Source organism: Mesitornis unicolor, unplaced genomic scaffold (assembly GCF_000695765.1).
Source record: "Mesitornis unicolor isolate BGI_N332 unplaced genomic scaffold, ASM69576v1 scaffold23985, whole genome shotgun sequence".
NCBI lineage: Eukaryota > Metazoa > Chordata > Aves > Mesitornithiformes > Mesitornithidae > Mesitornis > Mesitornis unicolor.
In genome coordinates, this window is record NW_010186485.1 from 4,933 (window position 1) to 30,343 (window position 25,411).

Below are 25,411 nucleotides of genomic sequence, written 5' to 3' on the forward strand. Positions count from 1 at the left end.
AATTGTTCAAATACTTATTTATATTTGTTTGCTTTTTTAATTAGCAGGTTTTCTAGTCTTTTTTTATATTACTTTTTTAATCTTGAAAAGTACTTATTTGGTTTTTTTTTTTACCAGTAAGTTCTCCAACAAGGATATTCCTTTCATAAATTATATTATTATTAAGACTCAATGTGCTGCTTTTAAAAGTAAAATCTTTGTGTGTCCTTTTCATTTTTTTCCCCATATATAACTAAAATGATTGTCAGCTCTTCACGTGATAGGCACATTTCTAACAAATAGTGGTTTGTAGACTTTAAACTATTAAAATGCATTCTTTCATCAAAGGAACTTTGATAAATTGGCACAAAAAATTAAGCTAAAATTTCACTTCTGCTAACAAATAAATTAAAATTATGTTGACTGAAGTTTTTAAACACTTTTCCCCTCACTTATTAAACAGCTCTCAAATACAGATAATTTTCATCCTCAGGCACTACATAACCTCTAGGTTGAAAAAACTATGAATTCCTTTTGAGTTGCTAATTTTTATTTGTTTTTTAAATCTGGAAATAAAATTATTCTTTCTTTACTGTATAAGATATTGAATACTTAAGCTGACAAGTATTTGTTTCCTTAAATTAAAATTTGATTTTTTGAAAATGTGTGTCAGCTTTAAGCTTTGTCCATACAGATAAACTTCCTGGGATTTGTGATACTGGATCTGACGTATCTATTGACTATGTCATCTGAAAAGAATGAATAAGAGATTTTTAAAATTATTTTCAGCAGAGTAGAATTTAGTTTCCTGTGGAGCATACTGATTGATTCTCCCCCTCATCCATGCCCCAGAAAAACTTTTCTGAGTGTGTTGCTTGCTCTCCTACTCTTTTTAAAGACTTAGGAAAGATTACACAGTAAGTTTTAGGTACTTTTCTTGTGTTTAGTTATTGTTTAGTTTTGCTGTGATGCTTCTGTAGTTTCATATAATAGAAGTTAGGCCTAGGAGATTTCAAGTCATGCACATCTCTTCCTGTGATAAAATACAATGTGGTATTGGTTCTGCCACCTCCATGTGTTCAATAAATAAAAGTCATCATACTGACTTCTAAAAGATGCATTCTTTGAGTACAATTTATTTGACCAGGGAATTAGAAAATTACCTCCTTCTCAAGTTTTTCTTTATAGACATACTGGAGTAGAATCCCTTTTTCCTTTAGTAGAGATATTTATAACCCCAGAACTGTAGGTCTTACATTTTAAGAGATGAGACCAAATGCACAGGGCTGGAGATAAGATCCTAAGGGTGTAGTACACTGGTGCAAGGCATGAGGTCTGTGATCCCAGTAGGAAAGGCACTCAAGCTCTGTAACATATTGGTTAAAATACCATTTATTTGAGCTAGCATAAGAAGAAAAAACAGGGCAGATGGAGTTACATCCCTCCAGTTGCTGGGAACCCTGAATTGTCCAGCATCAGACAGTCCCCCAGTCAGGGATGGCATGCAATGCAGATTCCATCTGTGGAGAGGTTACTCAGTGTTTTCCTCTTTTGAGCTCCTGCAGGATTTTCTTAAAAGGAAACATTTCTATTCATCATTTCTGCTGTCAGACAAAAACCATGCCCATGAGCACTTGCTGCTGCACCATCAGATAAAGCCAAGGCCACACAGGTGGCTGCTGTCTGCAGATTCCTTAGTTGCAGTAAGTTGGCTGAACTGGCTGAGGTTATCCCACAGCCAAGGGATTTGCATGGCACACCGCAGACCCACGCCTCCGCAGCTCCACTGCTCTGTGGATTGCTGACTCTTCAGCGTGCAGGAATCTTTTGGTCAAGGTTGCTACAAAGGAACTGGTATCACTGCAACTCTCTGCCTTGGAAAAAGCCTCAATGCCTGTGTAGCCTGAGCCCTTTTTATTCTTCAGTAGATTGTACAGAGGTGTGGGATGAACAGGCCTGAAACAGGTCTTCACTAAGTATACCTTTAGACCTGCCCACAAAAGCTGTGGGTTTTTCCTAGCTAGGCATTAATTCCTCTGTAGGCAACTTCATGTTCATCTGATGAACTGAGAGCAGACTGCTTGGCTCAAGAGACAGGCTGCATTTGTCTGACAGCTGTCAATTTTTGTACTTTGACAAAGGCCAGGGCTCTCGAGCTATACATATGACAGTAATTCTACCAGTCCTCATTCTCTGCATGGTTACTTTAACTGTTCCTTCACCAAATTGTTACTATTTTCCAGTGTCTTGCATGCTTTGTAGCTGTGTGCATCCTTCTGAGAAGCTAGCTAGAACACCTTTATTCCTCTACAGTGTATCTTTTAAAGTCTTGCAGTTGTTCCTCAGATTTCTCTTTTTTTCAAGCCCTTTGGCATTAGTCTGAGAAACCGAAAGGGTTAGAGAAGGTTACAATAAGCTACAATCAAGCTACAATACTTTAGGCATCTGCTAAAATTTGCAATTTCTGTCATTAAAAGGGTGAAATTTACGTTCCTTTGACAAGAAAAATTCTTATGCAGTGTTGAGCACTCAGAAACAATAGCCTTGAATATATGTAGGATACAGTTGGAAAAAGGTTTATTTAAGATGGCATTTAAAATAAAAACGCTTCAAAACCTGGTGTGGCTGTTCAAGCAGAGTTACCTACAGACTGATTTCCAGATCTGCTTGTTGCTTACTGGAATCTTGCATTGCAATACACAATATTGGAGCCTGTATTCTTAAATGTGTGGCTGTGTCACTCTTCTCTAATCCATCCACCCTTGTCTGAAATCTTGGCTGAAATTTTCAATCTTGTCTATGTATTCCTATGGAAAACTAACAGAGACTGTCTATTCTGCTTAGATGTTTCTTGGTCCTTGACAAACTGCATCTTGTTGTGGATTCAAGACTGCCTTTTATTTGCTTGTTTCTTTTTGAAAATCTAATTTCAGAAGCAGGATGCCTTACAGAGTAAAATACGGATGCTGCTACTTTTAAGTAACACTGAATTTGGAGTGTGACCTCCTGTGGAATGCAGCTATCAGAGAAGTTTTGTTTTCCATGACTCTGAACAGTAGTTCCTTCTATTTCTTATTTCAAGCAGATCTGCAAGCAATTTACAGTAATGGCAGAGATTCAGATGGCAGGTCAATTCTGTCTGATAGGTGCTGTGAAAATTAGTACACAGTGATTCAGGTTCTCTTAAAAGTATTGCCATCAACAAGTCAACAGTAGTCTGGAAACAGTGTATCTAGAAATAGAATGCTTTTTAGTTTCAGAGAAGATAACTTCCTTGCAAGGTGCAGCACTGTAATTTTCAGGAAGCATCTTTGGCAAAGGTACTGTTATTAAGGACTAAGATAATGATTCTAGTGAGAATGTATTAATCCTGTTTTAGCATTAATTTTGATCCATTTTGATTTCATTTCGAGAAAGTATCCAGAGAAAATATTTTTACAGGAATTCAACTTCAACTGTACATATTTTTGTTGATATATATGCCATAGGAAAGAAAATGCTTTTTTTGAGAATTGAACATGTTCTTATGTAGTCATAACTCAAGAGGATTTGACAGAAGGATTTTTTTGTATTTATATTATGCATACGCCATGTTAATAATTTTATATTCTTCATACCTTAGCTATATTTCTAGTGTTTGTAAAATTGTAAAATTGACTGTAAACCATAATGTTGCAGGTTGTGGTGGATTCCATGCTTAAGTATTCAGTCAATAATTTGTTGTTTTTTTTTTTTAAACTAGCCCAAGCATTTTATTATGTGTGATTTCCTCGTCAAGAGCCAAATTTTAAATATTTTCTATTTGATTTTTCTTTGTCAGTATTTTATATACAGCTGCATATTAGGGCTCATTTCCTGTTCTGTTTTCCTGAGGATAAATTACGAGTTGAAAATGGTGATAATGTTGATTGCATTGGTGGGCTACAATGTTATCCTTCTTCACACTCATGGGCTCATGCTGGATGACTACAGCAAATTTATGTATGCCACGGCATCTCTTAGAAGGTAGGTGGATAACTCTAGTCCTTCTGAAATGAACAGAAATTAAATACTACCTGTGGCAGCTTTTTGTGTCATGGAACAGATTTTTTTTTCTACGTGTTTGATAATATAATCTACAAGTTGCAATTTAAAATCATTGTCATGCTGCAGTTAATATATGTTTTAATGTCACACCTCAGAGCATTAGAATAAAATAAACAAGTCTGGGCAAGGTGTTTAAATCACATACCATAGGAAATAGACTATGGTTTCATTTGCATTTTTGTAATAAAGGACGTTAGGAAGAAGTTGTCACCAAGGTTGTTAAGGCCTAAGGCTGAACATAATTAAGGCTGTTAAAGCATATTTGTTGCAAGCCAAAGAAAATCAACTTCCTTGGAACTAGTACATTGTCTTAAAAATTTACAAATGTAGTCTTAGCTATCAAAAAAATTAGTAGACCAACAGTTTCTGTTTCTTTTGCTGTGCTTGAAAATTTGTATGTTAAATTTTTGGTGAGACTGCCGAAATTTTTGTTATAGGAATATATAAAACAAAAAATATTACTCTAATTCTAAGTAGTGGTGTATAAAATAATTTTTGGACCTGTGTAATTTCTACCTCATTTTCAAAACAAAGAGGTGATTCTCTTCTATGTACGCTGGGTGTGCAGTGCATATGCCACAACAGAAAAACTAAATATTCAGAGTTTTGTTATCTTTTTTCCTGTGTGGTAAACTGCTCGAGTTCTTTAGGACACAGAGACAACCATGGAGAAGGATCTGAATTTAAAAAATAATAAAAAAAAAGGTAAAAAAGTGTATGTTTTCCTTGCTTTTAAATCTGAAGACTAAATAAACAAACCCAGGTTTTTATGTTTCTATTGCATTACTGGAAAGGATGCCTCTGTGATGGGATGGAGAACCATGATACTGGTTATATTTAGCATGTGCTTCTGGCAGCCTTGGTTTTGCCCATCAGGCTGTCTGTCTGTTGGTATTTTCCTTCCTAAATGTCTCACCAAGGTTCTTCTTTCAGTGACACCGGTATGAGAGTGCTAGTGCAAACTGTTGCCCATTACCTCTGGTGTCTTTTCCCATAGCAGAGTTTTTAACAAAAAGATCTAGTTTGTGACTCCTGTTATTCTGAGGTGAAAAGACATCTTGGGAGTTAGGTGCTTTAGTTTCTGTTTCTTCACATTCATTGGATACTGTCAAGCTCTTCTTTGGGGAAGTAGTGTTATGACATTAAAAAAAACTGTTTTTAACCTGTCTGTGTAGAATAAACATCAAATACTCTCTATTTGTACTAAAAAAAAGGTGTCATTTTTACTAAATCCTCATCTTATTACTGGACTTCAAAATGTAGACACATTTGCACAGAATGTAGTAGAAGCAATTAAACTACATAATGGAAGTAATAATATTTCATCAAATGATAAATCCTATCATATTTAAATGGTCTTAGTTTACATACCAGAAAGTAGCATAAATTGTGGTCTTATTCTTGTGCTAAAGTAATTTTGTTTTAACTTTTGAGTCGTTGGCTTTACTTATGTTTTTATTTTATAGGCCAGGAATACTGAAAGACCTGAAGACAATGGGCTCAATTTCTTTGTTTATATTTTTCGTCACATTACTGGTTTTGGGTAGACAGGTAAGATGCACACTTCTCTTCGTTTGCATCAGTGGACACAATGCCAGCCTCCCACCTTCTCAAACATTTTTTAGATTTTTCTGAGTAACACCTTTATCCCGTTCTGCCCCACACCCTTGCAAAGGAGCATCAGAAGCATCTAGAAAGCTATTTTCTTTATTACCTTCCAATATGCCCTTAAAACTCCCCAATATCGGTCATCGAGACTGTAGACATTATGCTGATACAGTGCTGTGACTACTGCTTGTCATACTGACCAATATTGTCTCATAGCTTCCTAGTGTGCTCCCATCTGCCTGCATCCATCTGCTGTCTCCCTAGTTGCTTAATTACAAGCTATTTTCTTCACAGTTATTACCATTTGATGCAGACACAGAAACAATGTAGCATGCACACAAAAGTGTACCACATGCTGAGGCCACAGTTGCACTAAAACTATGACCCAACAGGAAACTACTCTTTTTATTACCCAGTTGTGCATTTTCAGTACTAACCTGATGTCGGTGGTCTTACCCTTTATGAAGTCAAAGGCAAGTGCCAAGGCAGTTCTTTCTCTAAATCCTTGGGTCTGTCCATGATCCGTGGCTAAAAGCTGCAATTCCAGCCTGTTGTGCCAGGAACAATGCAGTGAGTGAGACGGGGCTCTCAGATAGAAGAGGCAATCCATGCGAGATCTCATGAACAGCCTGTACCCCCACAGCCTGCAGCCTTGGGAAGGATCTTATCCCATACCATCTTTAAATAACTCATTTACATTACAATTCCCTGAAACATAATGACTGTCATTTAAATTGCCAAGCAGGCCCTGCAGGTAACTAGACAAAAAATTATTATCTGGCAGCTTCTTCAGTATTTGCTGTAGTGGGAAACATCCTTCTTGAGTTAGAAATAACATTTTTCATCTGCCTTGATGCCAGCACCATATTAGAGTTTGCTCATTTGATGACAATAGCAGAGTGGAGCTGGAGCACAGCTACTTCCACTTGGAAAGAAGGATAAATACTTCACTGTACCAGTTGAGAACCTGTAGTCCCTGTTAACCAAGATGTCAGATGGAGGCAGTGAAAACACCAAGAAAAATTCCTGCCTGACCAACCTAGTGGCTTTCTGCAATGGAGTAACTGCATCAGTAGATGAGGGAAGAGCTATGGATGTCATCTATCTGGATTTCTGCAATGCCTTTGTCATGGTCCCCCACAACATTCTTCTCTCTCAGTTGGAGAGGTATGAATTTGATGGATGGACTGTTTAGTGGATAAGGAATTGGCTGGATGGTCACATCCAGAGAGTAGTGGTCAGTGGCTCAATGTCCAGATGGAAGACAGTGACAAGTGGTGTCCCTCAAGGGTCTGTACTGGTAGCAGTGCTGTTTAATAGCTTCATTAATGATACTGACAGAGGGATTGAGTGCACCTTCAGCAAGTTTCAACAGGAATTTCAAAATATAGATAAACCCTTCTCTGTGCAGTTAGTGAGACATGAGTTGGTTCTTGTTGCACTTAACTACTTTTGCCCATGAAGTTGTGGCTGATTTGAACCTCTGCAGTTGCATTGCTTTGCCTTGCACAGATGCATGGTAGTCTTGTCCTGGAGGAACCCAAGTGCACTGTGGTGCCTAGAGGAACACAGGGTCCTTCATGCCTCCCCGAGTATTCCACTGTGCTCACCTGTGGGAAGGTGTTGTCAAGAAAAGCAGCATAAGGTGAAGAAAAAAAATTTTGTAGGATATCAAGGATATTTTCCCTGCAGATATATAAGGGTCATTCAGTGACATTTTATTCTGGTATATTGAAAGGGTTCTGGAGATAACATGTAAAGTGGGAAATAATCTTGGTTTTCATATGACTGCAAGGCTACTAAGATTAAATAGGAACTTTAATGATGTGTATGCTAATTTGGATAGATCACATAAAAAAAACCAACCAAACCATGATTTAAAGAATGTTTTAATAGGGTAGTGCTTTTTCGTTTTTAAAAGTCTGAATAGGCATTTGGAAATATGATACATCGACTTTTCATTTGACAGCAAATTGTAGAATACATTATGCTTTATTTTTTCTGACTTCTGAGGGGTTTTTGCCATTTTCTGTGGCAGCTTAAATTTAATCCAATAAATAATAAAGCAGTAAATAAATTATCTGTTTAAAATTAGCTTTTAAAGAAGAAACGTATCTTTTTTCAGATTTCAGCTTCTCTGGCACCTTTTCTTTTCAGTACAAAGTTGGAACAATGTATGGATACCTAATTTCAGTTTACTTTTGACAATTTATGCAAATAGTTTTGATATTCGAGGTTTTTATTGGATTTTCTCTGCTTGAATACAGTTGGTAGCATTTGAATTTATCATCTATGTGGGGAACTTAGATGTATAAGTATATAATATACATATTTAAAAGCTGGCCAAAACATTTTAATACCATCTCAACTTTCTACACTAGCTTTAGCTTTGATCTCAACAAAATATCTATGAATCATTTTGAGCTATGACAGCCACTGTCCAATCAGAAGGACTACTCTCATTTTGATGTGAATGCTCACTGACTGCTAATAATACTAGCTCGCATTTTTAGGTTTTTCTATAATAAGATTGTCATCATAATCATGTTCTCCTGCTTAATAACATAGTCTTCATTAAGGCTGCATGATAGCATTAATCCACTGGACTACATTGAAATAGCTCTTGATTTATATCAGTTTGAATGAGATAGGCCAGTGAAGGCTTTACTGTACAAATAATGACATAGAATTTATGACAAAACATTGGCAATATTGAAAAGAAATAGTGCTCCACAAAACCCCATTTTTAATAATTTTCAACATCTTTTTAATGAAATCAGATCTCCAGAGCCACTAATATTCCAAGGATGTTATAAATTTCCATATAATTCCAGTTATTGTTGGGGATGTTAAAAAAACATTCATGAAAACTCTGAGGCAAAAAGAAAAGAAGGATAAAGTATTACAGAAAACAGTTCAAGAAAAACAAAACAAAACAGAACAAACCAACAACCCCAGCAAAAGCAAAACTGAGTTGGCCCAACTGTCTGGGCCATTTTTTATAATCTGATAATGATTTGGTAAACTGAAGATGTATTACAGCAATAGTTTGTTTTTTTTCTTGTACAGCCCCCGTTTTACCAGGCTGGTTGCCTGACATAAGTTCAAGTTGGTAAAAGTCAGGGTCTTCCTGAAATGCGCATTATTGTAAGTTAAATTCTACACTTCAGATAAATAAGACATCATATTAAGTTGCAGAACTGTAAATTCTTTCCATAACAATGGTTGATTTCTGGAATGAATTTCTACTAAAGCCTGAGAATAAATAAATAAATAGATCTTCTATTCTTCAAAGCATCTTGCAACTTAATTTTTTTCCTGGGCCTTTTTATGGGGGCATTGTAAGTTTGACGAAATGAATGTCACATAGTTTGTGTTTGGGGGTTGATTTGTGCGGGATCTGGAATTGTACTTGAGTGGCCAAATAACCTTGTAGGGGTGGTGTACTGTGCTTATTTTGTCTCTGAAACCTGTACTACAGCAGGACAAGATGCCTATTGTTTCTTTACCTCTGTGTCCTCTTGTAACAGAATGAATATTACTGTAGGTTAGACTTCCTGTGGAAGAACAAGTTCAAAAAAGAGCGGGAGGAGATTGAAACCATGGAGAACCTAAATCGAGTACTTCTGGAGAACGTGCTTCCAGCCCACGTAGCCGAACACTTCTTGGCAAGAAACCTGAAGAATGAGGTCAGCTCTCTCTGTATATCCTCTGCTCTGTAAGAAAGCAGCATGTCCTGGAAATACTACTTAATGCTGATTTGAACAGTAGGTCCATACAGGAAGATTATAGATTTACAGTCTCTTTCGTTCCCCTTTACATACCCGAAAAGCTGACTTTACAGCATTTAGTACATTAAAGTAAAAACTGTGAAATTATCTCAAGTGACAATGCATTTTGCCGTTCGAAGGAGGGTAAAAAAGGGGTGAGGAGGAAGAAGGGGATAGTTGAATCAACATGGATTTAAATTTAAATCATATGCTTTCACATACTTTTTCCTTTGTGATCAGAGTGGAGCTGCATCCAGGTTCTGAATTTTCTTCTGGTGACTGGAGGCGTTACTTACTGAAGTGAAAATTAACATTCTCCCTGAAACAGTGGCTGTTAATTCTAGAGAGAGGTTCTGAACACTCAATTACCTGCTTACTCACTGTTTATGGATCTTAATCCAAGCACCAAAAGAGTCAACCGAAAGACTCGTTGTTGGAGGAAAGACTCCTTGACTTTGGTGGAAATTAGATCTGTTCCTAATCTGGTCCTTTACAGTTTTAGTAAAGCAAAAAAGGATGAAAAAATAAGTGTTTAGAGATAGTAGCAGTTCTAGAGCTCTTAGTTTGAATTACTTGTGCATACTAATTTTTCAAAAACTGACAAGTGGGGAGAGGGCAGCTTTAGGGATTAATTTTTGATCTCCTGAGTCAAAAAGGATAATGTCTTCCCTTTCACTGTGGTTTGCACTGAGTGGTACTAATCAGTACTTTAGATCAGTACTTTAGTACTACCTGCAAATATTCATTTGGTCGCTGAAGTCAAATGAAAACTGCTGTGGGGTTCCTTTCAAGACAGTGAATGCCTTGGCTGGAAGTCAAGTTGGCTCAGCTCCAGTTCTCAGTTCAGGCATTAAACACAGCAAACCATCAGGAGATTGCTTTCTCATTTATGTGCTATTCCATCTTAGCTCCCCAGCAGAGCAACACCATCTGCTCACCTTTGTATTGGGAACTGGATTTGTATTGTCACCCCTCAAGATTCTTAGGTTGGGATGAGCATTAATCAATTTAGAAGAACAGAAATGGTAATGTGCTGGGCTGTCCAGCTGAAATAAAAGTAATTTGACATTAATTTAGTGGTATAAGTTCAAAACAAAAAAAAAATCTTCAGTTTCTTGTTTTGTTTCTCTTTAAACACAGTTTTCAAAGAGGAAAGAACCTTTCAAATCCCTGGAAATATATTCAGGAATATAAGCATCTGTCATGTCTTCAGATTTGTTTCAATATCAGCAAGGACATGTTGAGCCTGAAAGGACATTCTGTATGTGTGTATAAACCTAAGAATTATGTTAGGACAGATCAAAAATTTGTTTTCTTTGCATGGATATTTATGTCAACAGGCACTGAATTGAAGTTTTCCTGCATTTTTCTTAGTTGCAAACATTCATGTTAATATGGTTCTATGTATATTCTTTTCTGTTTAAACCAGATTTTGAGATGAAAATTAATCTAATGAATGAATAGTCTGTTTCAGAATACTACTACTCTTAGAATTTTATGCATGTATGGAGAAAAGGGAAGACAAAGTATGCTGCTGAAGAACAGGCAGCAGGGAAAATGAAAGGGGAAAAAAAAGAGTGAATGAATGTTAACTGGGAGTAGTGGGACTGTACTTTTAGACAACCAACAGAGGTTTTTCCATAACAGGATACACATTAACTAATGCTGATATGGTAAAAGCAAAGTTACTTCAGAGCAAACTGTAATAAAGGTTTGTTTGCATTACCAGAACCTCCGGAACTGGGTTTCTGCTTATAGTGTGCATGTTGGATACCAAATAGGGTACTTTCCAGTTGAGAGAAAGAAAGATAGGAACACCTATAAAATGAAAAGCAGGAAATAGGGCCAGGATGAAATATATCTGCACCTGGCTTGTGCAGCCTTTTCCTTTATGTAGTTAGCATCCAGTTCCCCTAAAAGTAAAAAGTGCTCAGGAGCTTTTGTGCTGCAAGCTAACTGGCAAGCACATTACTGAGCAAGAGAAATCCTGTTTCATTAGCTACAGGATGGAACCAGTACCCTACTTAGAGCAGAAATTCTGCCCCAGAGAAGCTGACCACCATACCCTTCCAAGAGGCAGAATGGGACCAGTTTGCCTCCTCCATCCCAAGAAAGTCTCCAGACAATGGAAAAGATGAGGGGACAGTAGGGAGAGAACCAAGCAGCAGAAATTCAGATGTTATCAAAGGGGAAAACAAAACAAAATAAAACAAAAAAGTGATTGGCTCCAGAAGACAGGATTATTTTATTTTTGTTGAAAGAAGCAAAGCCATTCCTTTCTGGAATGGTGTTGCATTTAATTTTCTGATTAACCGTTTTGCAGAATACTGTTTCAAGAGAAGTACTCATAGGAAAATTAAGACATCCAATTGCCACAGCCTTTATTATCATGAATTACCAAAATAAACTAGGTGGGAATGCCTCCTTAAAATTCCTTGACATTTATTGTGACAACTGGAATTACTACTCATCTGGTTATAAACAGTGCTGTTTGTTGTTTTTTCCATGCTGGTACTATGCTGTAGAGCATTAGGGGGGATGGATCTTGCCCCAGTATTAGAGAGGAATGAAGACAAATGGGACACAGTTGCTGGGCTTCAGCATTTGACAAAGTGTTCACATAGAATATGCTCATTTATTTTTTAGGTGGAGGAGAGGAAGGAGTGATAACTCTGGTTATAGGAAAAGATTTGTGTCTGTAATTGTAGCAGTTGGGCATGCAATCCTTTCTTACACGTTGTTTGTTCCCATACTGGGTGGACAGCCAGCAGCATAAAGCACACTGATCTTCCTGTGTCGCAGCAGCACTTTTATTTGAATCTTTGCTCCTGTGTTTTGCTCAGCCATATTTCTCTTCCTGATGACTGTGCATTGTGCAAGTTGCCATGATTTATTCTGGGCAACACTTCTGCTTTCAGAAAACGCAATTCTCAGTAGGAAATTAAGGCTGCATGTTTAATGTCAGTAAGACAGATGCTTTTTTCAGTGACAATCGTAGTAAGACAGGAGTTGCCACCAATCCAGTCAACTGCAGGGCCCAGGCAGTATCATGTTAGGTAGTTCAGCAAAAGTTCGAGGAACAGCTGAAGATTAATGTGCTAATCACATTTATGCTTTTACCCATAAATATAAGAACATATTTTCCTTCTGAAGATGTTTTTATATACTTCCTAGTTATGCATTTTTCTAGTATTCACATAAGCATTCAGATTTTTAACCCTCTAAGCTCTTGTCTTTCATGTTGTTGAATAGCAATGAAATATGCATTTATATATCTATTATGTAAAATATTTTTTCCTTGTTCTACTTCTAAATGCCCTATCTATCTTCTGGTTCCTGTATTATGAGGTGGTAAAATGAATCCCTCTTCCACCATCTCTGCTTCATATTATTCAGTAATATCTTCCGCATGCAGCACTACGTAATTGGCCTCCTTTTCCTGTAAGTGTTAAGTTGTAGCTCCTAACCGCCCTGTCTTCTTATGACTTGAAGTTATATTCTCAAGTAAACCTTTACAGGGCATTAGCTTCCGTGTGCTATTTCAGATATGGCACCTCTGTGCCTAGATTTTGTCTGTTTCACAAACTTTACAACCAGCATCTCATCAGTACTGTAATTCTGATACATTTTACATTCTCAGGATGCAAAATCAGCAGGATTCAATAAAGCAAATAAAACAACTGCTATCTAATGTTCATCTGGTAAACTAAAACAACTTTGTTTTTACTAATTAACAGAATCCCTATGACAATGAAATCATGTATTAATATTAATTTTAAATGTACTATTAATTCGGCTGAACTTACTGGATTTTTCAAGCTGGTAGGAATATGAACAAAAATTATTCTAAAAAATATTTGATTACTGATTTATACAACTTGTTTATTTTGTCAGATCAAGTTTCAAAAGTATGTGTAATAATCCATGTTTTGAGGATTAGTTATCTACATTCTGCTATAGATACTCTTGTATGTTCCTCCAGTATTTTATATAACACTGTGAATTTACCCTTCTGTATTACCAAGGCCTTATATTTCTGATGCAATCATCTTTTAATAACTAGAACCATGTGTGTGGCCTGAATTCCTTCACCCAAACTTGAAATCAAATTACAGGGAAGGTGACTTGAGGAAATAGAAAGAAAGCTGACTTAACCACAGAATGTAATATCTGTACCTGTTCTGCTGACTTGCCTGTGAAAAGCACTCAGCACATCAGATCTTAACTTATTAGCATTTTTATATGCAAATGTTAAATGTTACTGTAGCTTCAGTGTAGACATGCCTGAGTTAAATTTGAAGTAGGTAGATGGGAAGCAAAACACAGACTGCAAAAGCTAAACATTTGAGGAGTGAGCCTGTGAATCTTCTCCTACTGCTCCACTTAACTAATTTAAACTAATTTGAGTATATCTGCACTGAGTCTAGGTGCATACATGCTCAATGCAGTCACCAGTCTATGTCACTTCAGTATTACAGAGTAGGCCTGGTTTTAAGTGTGAGAGACTGGAACAAAGAGAGGTCATTCTGGACCTGAGCTTCTGAATTTCGTAGTCAGAGTCATCTTGTATAGTTTCAGGCACTCCTCTTGAGTGCCTACATGAGGAAAAATTACCTCTTCAGCCTTTTTTCCAGAACTGAGTGAAACAACATCTGAGGTGATTCTGCCCATCTGACATTAAAATTACCTTCCAGATAGGCACACTTGCTGTACTGACAGTATAGGACACACAGGATGACTGTGATCTCAAATGAAATACTTCAGTCAAGTGCTTAAATAGCCTAAATATAGTTGACATCATCCAGCAAGTGGGGTTCCTGCTCCCCACTATTTGATTACTTATATGGATTACATTTATTAACCAGATGTTTATGAAGATGGATAAAAGAGATGGCAGAAAAATATTATGACAGTATTGGTTCTTCATTAAAAACTCTCTTGGCAAGAGGGCAATAGAGATCCAGAATTCCTTTAAAGTTTAGTAGTGATGTGAAAGTGAACTCATCAGCTTGAACTTTTTCTTTAGTTGCTTTTCATTTGCACAATCAGTTCACTTTCAAATGATACTGATTTTGTACATATGACTATAAACTGGCTGTCAGGTACAAATAGGCGATTTCAACCAGCTCAGCTTTAAGCATATAAATAATAATGGTGAATTGCAATTATATATTCACTACACAGAGGCATGATAGAGCTTCAGTGATGCTCTGGTTATGAAATTCTTATTAAAATAAAGGAAAAATCTAGTAATAAAACATCTACCTCCTCCAGCTGCCCGTGTTCCTCTCTGTCTGCCATTATTTTCATGTTTGCCCAGAAACTTCCCTCATATTTGTTCTGGGATGAGACAGTCAACAGTTTTCCCACAGTCCTGCTATTTTTCAGTTATACATCACCAATAGAGATTCACTGTGTCGGTACACCTCTGTGTACAGACACACCACATTCTTCTAAAAAGAAATGTACTGCCAGGGAAATTGGAGGGGAAAAAAAAAAAGCTTTGCTAGCTAATGAAGTAACATCCGATGCTTCTTGAAATCACAGAAAAAATCCTATTCACCTAATAAGTATTTTAACTCTTGTTTTTCTAAAATAATTACTTAGACGGAATTTGGCTTTATTGTAGTTTACAGCATCTTTTATCACTGTGATTAACTTTGTGTATAGATATTAATTTAAAAAAAAATCTCTCTTTTCCTTTTTTAGGATGTGAATTTCTCCTGAAAGAGGAGATGTTCTATATTTATGGGCACAGCAGAGGAAAACAAGGGGAGGTGGGGTTGTCATTTTTAGCACCAGAATCTTCCTGTGGAGCAGAGGTGCTCTCATTTCAGTGGTCACAGAAGGCAATGGAGAATGTGACATAAGTTTTAATTCAAGTGGCTTCTTTCCCTTTGTCTCAGCTCCTTCTTATGGAAGTGACGATTATTTTGTCCTATTAGGCATCTTGTCATTTTAAGTTAGGAACTATCAGGACCATGTTACATTATGCATTTGTAGTACACTGAGTTTGTGATTTTGGTTCCGTTTTCTAGTTATTACAATAACACAAATAACTAATAATAAATTAGATATTGGTTTGCAAAATACAGTTTCAGCCATGCAAGCCAGATCAATTCTGTACAAGAGAAACCTCAGAAATGGGCCCTGTCTAATAAATTAGTGAACATTTTATGTTCACAGAGTTAATGTTCAGAAGGAAAAAAGGGTAACTTTAAATGACTAAATATTTTCAGCTATATGTGTTGAATCTTTTTAACAACAGCTTTAAAATTGTTACGATTTAAAATTAATAAATGCAACTAAATGCAAAAAATACCTAACCATTGTCTTTAGGCATTCCAACGACTGCAATGCTTCCCTTTTCAGGACCAAGACACTGCATGTCAGTAAGGAAACTTTTACTTGGAGCTGTGTATGACAGATTTTTTTTCTTTATTCTGTTTTCTTTTGGACAGGATTTATATCATCAGTCATATGACTGTGTCTGCGTCATGTTTGCCTCTGTTCCGGATTTCAAGGAATTTTACACAGAATCTGATGTTAATAAGGAAGGCTTGGAATGTCTTAGGCTGCTAAATGAGATCATTGCTGACTTCGATGATGTATGTACTTCTAACAGCAATCAACATATGGTTTCAATCTTACTGACCCAGGGTATGCAACAGTAAACAAACATACTTGAAAGGGAGAGTGGAAGAGCTGACAGAAAAGAACTTCTGTGTGCCTAGTCACATGGAAATTACTTACAGGGAGTATTAAAGGAAAAAGATATTTACGTGGTATACATCAGATATTGATCTGACATCACACTCAATTGCTTTTGATTTGCTATAATGAGAATCCCATGCCCTTTAGCTGCAGTTCATGAGGCAGTACATTACATATATTAATTACAGTTTCTAAACACTAGTGCCTAAAGTCAGGTATGTAAATTTACATTCCTTAAAATGATACAGCTTTGCGTTATACCTGATCTGTGTTGATCTCATTATACAGAGCATTGATCAGTTGATACATGAGCGATTCAAAGGATTGTACAAATTTTAATATTTCATTATGTGAAGTTACAAGCAAGTACAGAGCATGACTACAAATGGATTGTGAAAAGGTAGCTGAGAAGGTCTCACTGAGAGCAGTATTTGTCTTAAAGGAAGTTGTTAGTGATGAAGAATGTTCGAAGATTGGAATATTCAAAACAACCTGGGATATGAACTAAAATCCTTGGACTTTGTTCCCATTGGCATGGAACACCCCATTGGCACGGAAGAGATGCTTGCTTTCAGAAAGCTGCTTAAAGCTTGACCATTGTCTCGCTTGGTGACTCAGTTCTAATATCAAAGTCTACTGACTTTTAAGAGCTGTATGTACATTCTCATTACTATAAATTTGGTCCCTTTATAATAAAAAGATATTTAAGCAGGCAGACATTCCCTTTCCTTGGAGGCTATAACCATTTATTTATCCATCCTCAAGTCCTTCATCCCATATAAATTTGTGAAGCATTTGATGTCTGTTAAGAGACTGTTTCAAGAATTGACGCTCTGAATGCTGTTAGAGTAACAATGCTGTTAGAGTAACAAGGCTGTTGATCTGAGTAATGAATAACTGTCCTTTTTTACAGTTATTGTCAAAACCAAAGTTCAGTGGAGTTGAAAAGATAAAGACTATTGGAAGCACTTACATGGCAGCAACAGGATTGAGTGCTACACCCAACCAAGAACAGTGTCAGGTACAAGAAGAAGTTTCTGCTTAATAAAACACATATTCCAATTAAGGCTAAAATTCTGTTCATTAGGCTGTAGATTATGTATAATGTTGTGGCCTATTTTTTTCCTTATTAGTGTGGATTGTATTGTCCTGGACGAGTGTATACTTTTCTTTAGTATTCTCAGTGAATTATTGTACCTCACATTGTGGTTTGAAAATGCCAGCTCTGTATTTGCTGAATTTGAAACAGTCCTTCTACTCTAACTACAATACAGCATGTTATTGCTGCATCCTGCAGCAGAACTGGATTTATAGAGTGTATAAAAAAATGCAAGAATAACTGTTTTCCATGGTAAGATGGAAGGGCTGAGTAGCTGTATTAGCCGTACACTTACAGAGCCCTCAGGCTTAGCATTGACAGCGTGTTCCTTTGTTTCTGATTTACTTAATAGGGTAGGATTGGGAACTGCAGTCAGAAGAAATAAAGTTCAGAGAAGCAATTTATAATTTTTAAGCAAAAATCTTGCTTTTGCCATGATCTTTAGAGTACTACAGGTTAGCAACAGAGAAACAGCAATTATGAATCAACACATTCTCTGCTAAGGATGAATTTGTTCTTGCCAGACTCATGTTCATTCTAGACAGAAGCAATTAACACCTGAACTATAGACCTTAAGGATCCTGAGGACAAAAAAGAGAATGATTTCAAATTAGCTCTGGCATTTTATACAGGGAAATGAAGGGGAGGAAGGAAATGCAGAACTGTAGACTGGCGATGAGAAGACATAGAGGATCTCTCAATCACAATTAAAACTAGTGTGTGCACAGAAGAAATTTATCATTTGAGTTATTTCCACAAACTGTGAATCAGGAGATCCAAGTTTCAGTGTTCCTTTGTTTATTTAGTACATATATTCAAAGGAAACCCACCAAAACTGAGCAGCCTTCAGCCCAGACACTCAAAGATCCACAGATACTGCAGTACCTAGTGTGGCAGTGACTGACTGCTGGGTGTACTGCTGGGAACAGCCCCCAGCTTAAAACAAGCACCCTAGGAAGACTGAGTGCCTAAGGAGGGGATCTGAATACATCAACTGAACAGGAGACCATCTGTCTTAGCTAGGAGTGAACTCCAAAGGAATTAGGCTTCATTCATCTAAACAGCTGCTCTAGCAAGAACCACTACTGTCCCTCCTAGGCTGATGCATCTACTTTATGAATCATCTCCCAAAGTTGTCATCTGTCCATCTCTTCTGTCATTTTATCTCAAGGAATGAGGAAGATTCGGTCATTTCTCACAGAGATCAATGAGTCCATCTTATTAAATCATTCTCTTGTCAGTGTCCTACCCTGGGCTGTAGGAGCCTGAAAATCAATTTTCTTCTCAGCCTGAGAGGACTCAAACCAGTACTTGGAAAACAGGCTACACTGTTGATGTATTAAGTCACATTAAGTCTATAGGCTTTATAAGTGGTATAAGCTCTGAGCTAGTAAATTAATGGGCAGAGGATGAGTTGCCTTCTTCCTCTCTTTCTCCTGTATTTTATTAATTTTCAGGTCTATTAGATGTTTTCAGAGGTGCTTGCTTATCTACCAGATGAGATCACTAGAGGAACTCTTAAAATTGTAAATTTCACTGGAGCTTATGCATTAACTAGGGTACTGAGTAATGAGAGGGAGGAGTTTCTGTGGGACTGTCCACAAACATTATTTATTATTAATGGGCATGAAATAGAAGCAGACACTTAGAAAATATTAATGAGCAAATCCTATGCGCGCATAAAGACTGAGTGCCTGTGGGATTAGGTAGCAGCTAATCAGGTGTTTGACAATCAACACATTAGAGTAGACATGCTTTGGATCTATCATCTCTAGGCTGCTTGATTGTGTAAGTAAAATGCATCCTGGTCTATTTGCCATTGTTTGATCTCACTGATCAAACAGGACAGAGCATCTTCTACATAACCATCTTCTACATAACTTTTCTTCTGCTGCCTGTGGGTATTAAGACATCCCTAAGGGTTTAAGTGCTTTCAGGTATGAAGCATATTTTCATTGTATTCTCACAGCAACTAAGGCTAAGGAAAATTATTTTATTCTATTTGTTTGGCTGTTTAAATTCAGGAACCTGAACGACAGTATATGCACATAGGAACCATGGTGGAGTTCGCATTTGCCTTGGTGGCGAAACTGGATGTCATAAACAAGCATTCATTCAATGACTTCAAGTTACGAGTAGGTATGTATCACAGGATTTATATGAGAACATCAGAGAGGAGGGGGAGAATTCAGTGTGAACTACCAGCTGATTAAAGTGTTAGTAGATTTGACCAGAAGGGCCATGGAAGTAAACAGCACCATCTTTATCCTGCTTAAAGGCAGCCTACGTGAGGTTGTCCATTAACCATAGCTGCTGTTGTGACAAGGAGTGTTTCAAGGCAGGACTCAGAAAAGGGCAGTTTTCCGAAGTAAAGAATGGTAGTCAAACATACAAAAATGCACCCTTTCTTTTCCAGTGTTAGACAAAGGAGTATATTTATCTTTTGTTTTTTTCTGTGGTTATTGACTAATAAGAGAAAAGATGACTAGTTGTTTATATTTGAAAGGGGTATCCCTTATCTTTCAGCTTCTAATTGTTCCTACTTGTGCATCATGGTATTTTAAAAAATATATAGGCAGCTGCTGCAGTAAGCCACGGGAGGATGATGAAATAAATTAATTCAGAGCTGGTCAAAAACCATATGTTCCAAAATGTTTATTTCCTGATGGCAATACACAGCAGTTCTACAATGCAATATGTAACTTGGAAAGTGTGAAATGAAAGCAGTAAATAAATACTGGAAACACATAAATCCTGTAAGCATGTCAGAATTATTTGATTTCCAAGAGTTATTCTCCTGTCTTTTTTTTCTTGCTGTGCAGCTTGCTTTTCCTTTCTGCTGCTTCTCTCATGTTTCAGAGTGACACCCACTGGCAAAACTTGCAATCTTCTGACTTGAAATCATGTGTTCCTGAGGGCACTCCTGTGCCAGTATGCTTTGTATTCCTTGCTGGAGTTAAAAAATAACAAAGCAAAGTTGAAGTATGCTTCCATCTCAAAGTCTTACAGAACTGAATGGGTTTAAAAAAAAAACATGTAGAGATACCATATTTCTGTACAGAATAAGAGTTATCTTCTTGCCATAGATGACACATGCCACATGCTTGCGAACACACATATCAGCAGTGTCGGTACAGATAAAGAGCCTGCTGAGTGTTGGAGCTAAATCCACAAACTGATTAAAGCAATACTGACACCTTTAAAGTGGGGATCATGAAGCAAACTTTCTAGGTGGAAAAAAGACACCTAGCTGAGATTATTGAAGTGTTTTCTATATATTCCAGAGAAGTCAGACTCCTTTGCTTCATGAAATGAGAAATGATCAAATCTGCAAAGAGACACAGGTCCCACACTGGCACTTTTGCCACCTTAACCCAATATAGGCACCACTGAGATCTTCACTTCCCATTTTCACTTCACTTTACTCCACTTCCCAGCACCACCTGATCATGAAAGCATCTGGAATCTGTAGCAATTAAAGCCACAGAAAAATTTGAGCATCTGCCTCCAACACAATCCCCACTGTAAAGATTTAAACCCAAGCTGCCATTTGTAAAAGCCTTCCTCAGCCAGCATCTAAACCCAGAACTGTTGCTGCTCACAAGAGGTCTCAGCTTTCAACTTTCCTTTTCTGTGAGTGTCTGAATTGCTAGCTGTGCCTTAGGAGGTACACCGCCTACCCTGACATTGTCAGGCAAGGGAGGGGAGCACCTGGATTATGTTTCAGGTGTCTCTCCGCTTCTGTTAGCTAAGGTGCTTGATTTATTAGCCAAGCTCAGATATGCTTTTGTGGCAAGTTTTGCACAGGTGCTGCTTTTTTTCAGAACAGAATAGAGGCTGACATGTTGTTTTTTTTCTATATAGTTCCATGATTAGAACATTTGTCTCTGTTGTAGGTGAACTTAATTTGATTCTTGCTTTTGGCTGAGGCTGCTCAAGCACAGGGATCCCTGTTCCCTGGAGAATGCTGAGCCCAGGCTGTAGGACACTCTGGAATTAGATATTCTCTGTCTGTCCTGCTGAGCAGTATTTTCTGAACAGTTTTTGCCTTTTCATGTCACTTTGGACATGAGAGAAAGAGACAGATGGTATCACCCTCTGTTAGAGCATTCCCCTGAACTGAGAATACTACTCCTCCAGCCTTGCCCCAGCAAACACTCGTGTCATGCAAAGGAGTCCTGCAGTAGCAGGAATGACGTGGAGCAGCACATCCCAGAATGACTGGGCGGTCAAAACACATTCCTAAGAGTTTCCTTGAAGGAGGAGGATCTGAAGCTGGCTCTCTAGTCCCTGAGGTATTAACCAAACCGTCAGCAGTGGTTTTTCAGGAAGGAGGTTAAAAATAAAAAGTTACCTCTGGCCCACTGTATTTTGTAGGAAAGTCCCACTGCACTGCTCTAATTTTTGGACTATCCACACACATATCTTCAGCATGCCCTGCTATCCAGCTTGGGCTACTCAGCAGATGGCTTTTGTGGATTCCACTCTCAGGTCCCTAGTGCTAGCTACATGTTGGGTGTTATGAGGCAGAAAGACACAACCATGACTTGGGTGTTAATGCAGAGTGTTGCAAGGCGCAAGTTCCTCTGTGCTCTTAATCCCTAGCACTTAGACAAATATTTATCAGGTTCTATCGGCTATCTTTTCTCTTCAAGTAAAAATGAAAATAAATTCTTGTGTATTGTTTTTCCCAGAAGCCGCTGATCTTCCACATTGTGTTCCTCATGCTATCAATAAAAGCAGTAGCAGGTTATTAGGATACTAATTGTTGAAAATATCAAATTTACTCAGGATGAGAGGGAGCTGTAAAACTAAAATTAGATTAACTAACTTTTGGCATTTTTTTCTAACATCCTCCTTCTGTAATGGCTGATAAAACAGTTGTTAACAGAGTATTTGTTGCTGTACTCACTATTCAGCATGGGCCATATTGACTTGATATGTTACCAGATACACTGTGTGTCCTTGTTTGGTGGATCTTTTTTAAAGTTAAGTTCTGATGTTTTCCAGGTATCAACCATGGACCTGTAATAGCTGGAGTAATTGGAGCTCAAAAGCCACAGTATGATATCTGGGGCAATACAGTAAATGTGGCCAGCAGGATGGACAGCACTGGTGTCTTAGATAAAATACAAGTAAGTCTTGGTTTTGTGCTACTATTTATCTTATCCCTTTGTGTCTGTTGTTTAAAACACGGTATCTATTTGTACACTAAACAGGTCTATTTTTTGAGCTAAGGATGTCTACAGAAAAAAAATACATACCAGGTGTATCTGTACATTCCAAAAGAATTAGACCTTGGGCAGGAAACCAAAGTATTAAAAGAAAATTATACAGAAAACTGGAGTAAAATCAAAACTTTGTCTTGACCCTACAGAGGAATACAGAGGAGGAAGCCATGAGTTGCCTGAAAATGCATCCTTAGATTAAGAGAGGATTTAAAACGAATCACATTTCTATATATGTAGAAAAATAAAATAAATAAATATATAAATAGAAAAGACCTTCAATTTACTCATTTTCCAGTGGTTCTGTAGTCAGGGATCACATTTTAAGTATTTTCCTAGTATGCTGCCTAGCATTTTGAGATCCCAGCATGCGATTGAAAGCACTCCATATCTATGGTTGATACTATTCAGAACTAAATAAAGGAAAAGTAAAGTTACCAGCTGTCGGTTAAAACTGGAAACAGGAGGGATGTCAAAGCAATGACATCTACAAACGATTGCTTGCTTCACAAAGAAACTCAGACAGTCCAAGACATCTGATGCTGTTGAACAACCTCTGTCCTAGTGGGCTTTCACCTCAAATGGCAGAACTGCCTAAAGTTTGGTTCACTGCCAGTTATGTGAGAAACTGGCAACAGAGCTCTGACAGATGCTAATGTCTTGCTATCACTGCATTCACACAATCTTAGCATCTACAAAAAGATGGGGAAGCTTGGGTCTGCTGAAATGAAAAACAGCTCCTGAAGTTGAGAAAAATGCTCTGTGAGGAAGTGTTATCTTTAGTGCCATTGGTGTATCTAGGAGGCTGTAAGTGGTCAGAGTCGGTATCCAGCAACAGCCTGTTTGAAAGCTCAGGTGATCAAACCTCACTTGAGCCCCTGAAAGGCCTTATAAGCATTATAGCAAAACCCTTACAATTGCTCAGAGCATATGTTCTCTTTACACTCTGAAAGAAGATTCTGCTTTGCTCTGTTATCAATGCTGGCTGTATTACTGTATTGTTGCAGGTTACAGAGGAGACAAACAACGTCCTGCAAACACTGGGCTACATGAGCACTTGCAGAGGTATAATAAATGTAAAAGGAAAAGGAGAATTGAAGACATACTTTGTACATACTGAAATGACAAGATCCCTTTCACAAGGGAATGTGGCATCTTGAAGAATGCTTATACGTGTCATCAATACCATATTTTCAGGAAAGTATCACGCACTTTTTAACTACATTTTGGCCCTTAACATGCGTGCTATTTTCTGATATGTGGCACTTATTTTAATATGGCTGCAGAATAGTCCCATGAGCCATCATCTTGCACCTTGATTTCCTATGTTCAAGGACAGTTGCGATGTACGCTATAGGACTGGAAGATTGTACTGCTACTTGCACTGTTATCAAAGACAAGAAAAGAAGGAATAGGAGTTAAAAGGAGGTAACTCATCCTGAAAGGACTAAAAAGAGATGTTAGTGACAAATGTGGGGGAAAAAAGGCAATAAAGCTAGGGGTGCATACTATTTCCTGATGCATGGTGTTTTCTGGAAAATATAGTCGCTCCCCAATAGCATCCACTAATCTGGTATTAAAGTATACAGTATTTGTAAATAAGTTTACTCTGTCCACACATGATTTGGGTGTGATCACCAGTTGCATCTCATAGCCAGGGACACGTTGGGTGGCTTGCTGGCATTCTTTCTGAAGAGAGAACTAACAATGCTGGAATAGTTTTGTACAAACGTGTCAAATGTTTTGAAGCTATTGTCTTTTGTAAGGTTAATTCATTAAAAGTTTATATGTACTTTTGTCTTACTGTTGCTGTCTCTTAGTTTTGCTTCCTTCCATGGCTTCTGTCACTCTAAACCTACGCGTCCTCTGCTGCTGCCGCTGCTGCTTTTCATTCAGCAGGTAGATGTTGAGGCAGGCTATCGCCAATGTTCTCTCAATAGCCTTAGTCAATAATATCTGCTGGACTTGCTACTGCATTTCAGAAACTGAATCACCTCTATCGACTGAAGCCTTGGGTGGCATTTACTCCCTCGGTGACACAGAAGGCTCACCTCAAATCCATAAACACAAGCAAAGTGGAGAATACTGGAGACAGTAGTAATGTTGCTACTTTGCAATTGGCCTGCAGTGCTTAAACAATAACTAGGAAAAGCTGTACAAGAGAAGAAATGTTTTGTTTGTTTTGCACTTTGACAACCTCTTTTGCCCTGCATGCCTTTCACTTAACCTTTCCAATGCCAGATTTCATGGGATATTTAAAATAGTCTAATTTATTGGGACATGGATATAAGCAGAAGATACAAAAAAATGCTACTTTGTGGATATTTGAGATTAATTTAAATCCCATAGAATTAAAAAGTATCACACTTGTGGAGCTTCATAGGTAAGCCAGGTGAAAGTGAAAAAGCAGGTAATTGTAAAGATTAATTTTTGCTATAATCAGTAATTGAAATTGACATATTCATTTAGTCATAACATCCTAACAAGACCAAAATTAATAAATCTTCCTATTTACAAAATAGCATATAATTACAAGATTTTTTTTTCTGACCAATATTGTATGAATATAGAGGTCAACTTATGCACTATTAACTCTGGCATGTTATTGAAATGTAAAAAGTATTAAGTTTTCTTATTCATGAAATATATATTTACATTTGTATTGCATTGGTGTCTTTTCAGAAGGGGTTCTCAAAATGGTGGGTCACAAATAAATGGCATCAGGCCACAGTCTCACTGAGTGTGGCATGGTTTACTCACAGCAGCCAACTGTGCACTAGCCAATTGGAACAGCAGTAGATTTCAGAATGCCTACATCTGCAGTAAAATAAGCAATCTGAGTTTTGATCCCTTTAACTTTGTCTAAAAGCAAAATGCAAGTTATTTCAGTTGTGTCCAAAATAACACACTTGAGGTCTCACCCAGAG

At 37.5% G+C, this 25,411-nt stretch overlaps 1 protein-coding gene across 1 annotated transcript; it reads left to right on the forward strand.

Moving 5' to 3' along the window:
- Positions 1 to 3,799: 3,799 nt before the first annotated feature.
- Positions 3,800 to 24,288, forward strand: LOC104541187 (adenylate cyclase type 2-like; the record flags this gene model as incomplete). The annotated part of the gene is made up of 8 exons (XM_010185171.1): positions 3,800 to 3,984; positions 5,532 to 5,616; positions 9,204 to 9,362; positions 15,905 to 16,051; positions 17,071 to 17,178; positions 19,281 to 19,395; positions 22,267 to 22,391; positions 23,492 to 24,288. Coding segments are annotated over 8 exons (1,077 nt in total), but the record flags the coding sequence as incomplete, so codon positions are not given.
- Positions 24,289 to 25,411: the final 1,123 nt, after the last annotated feature.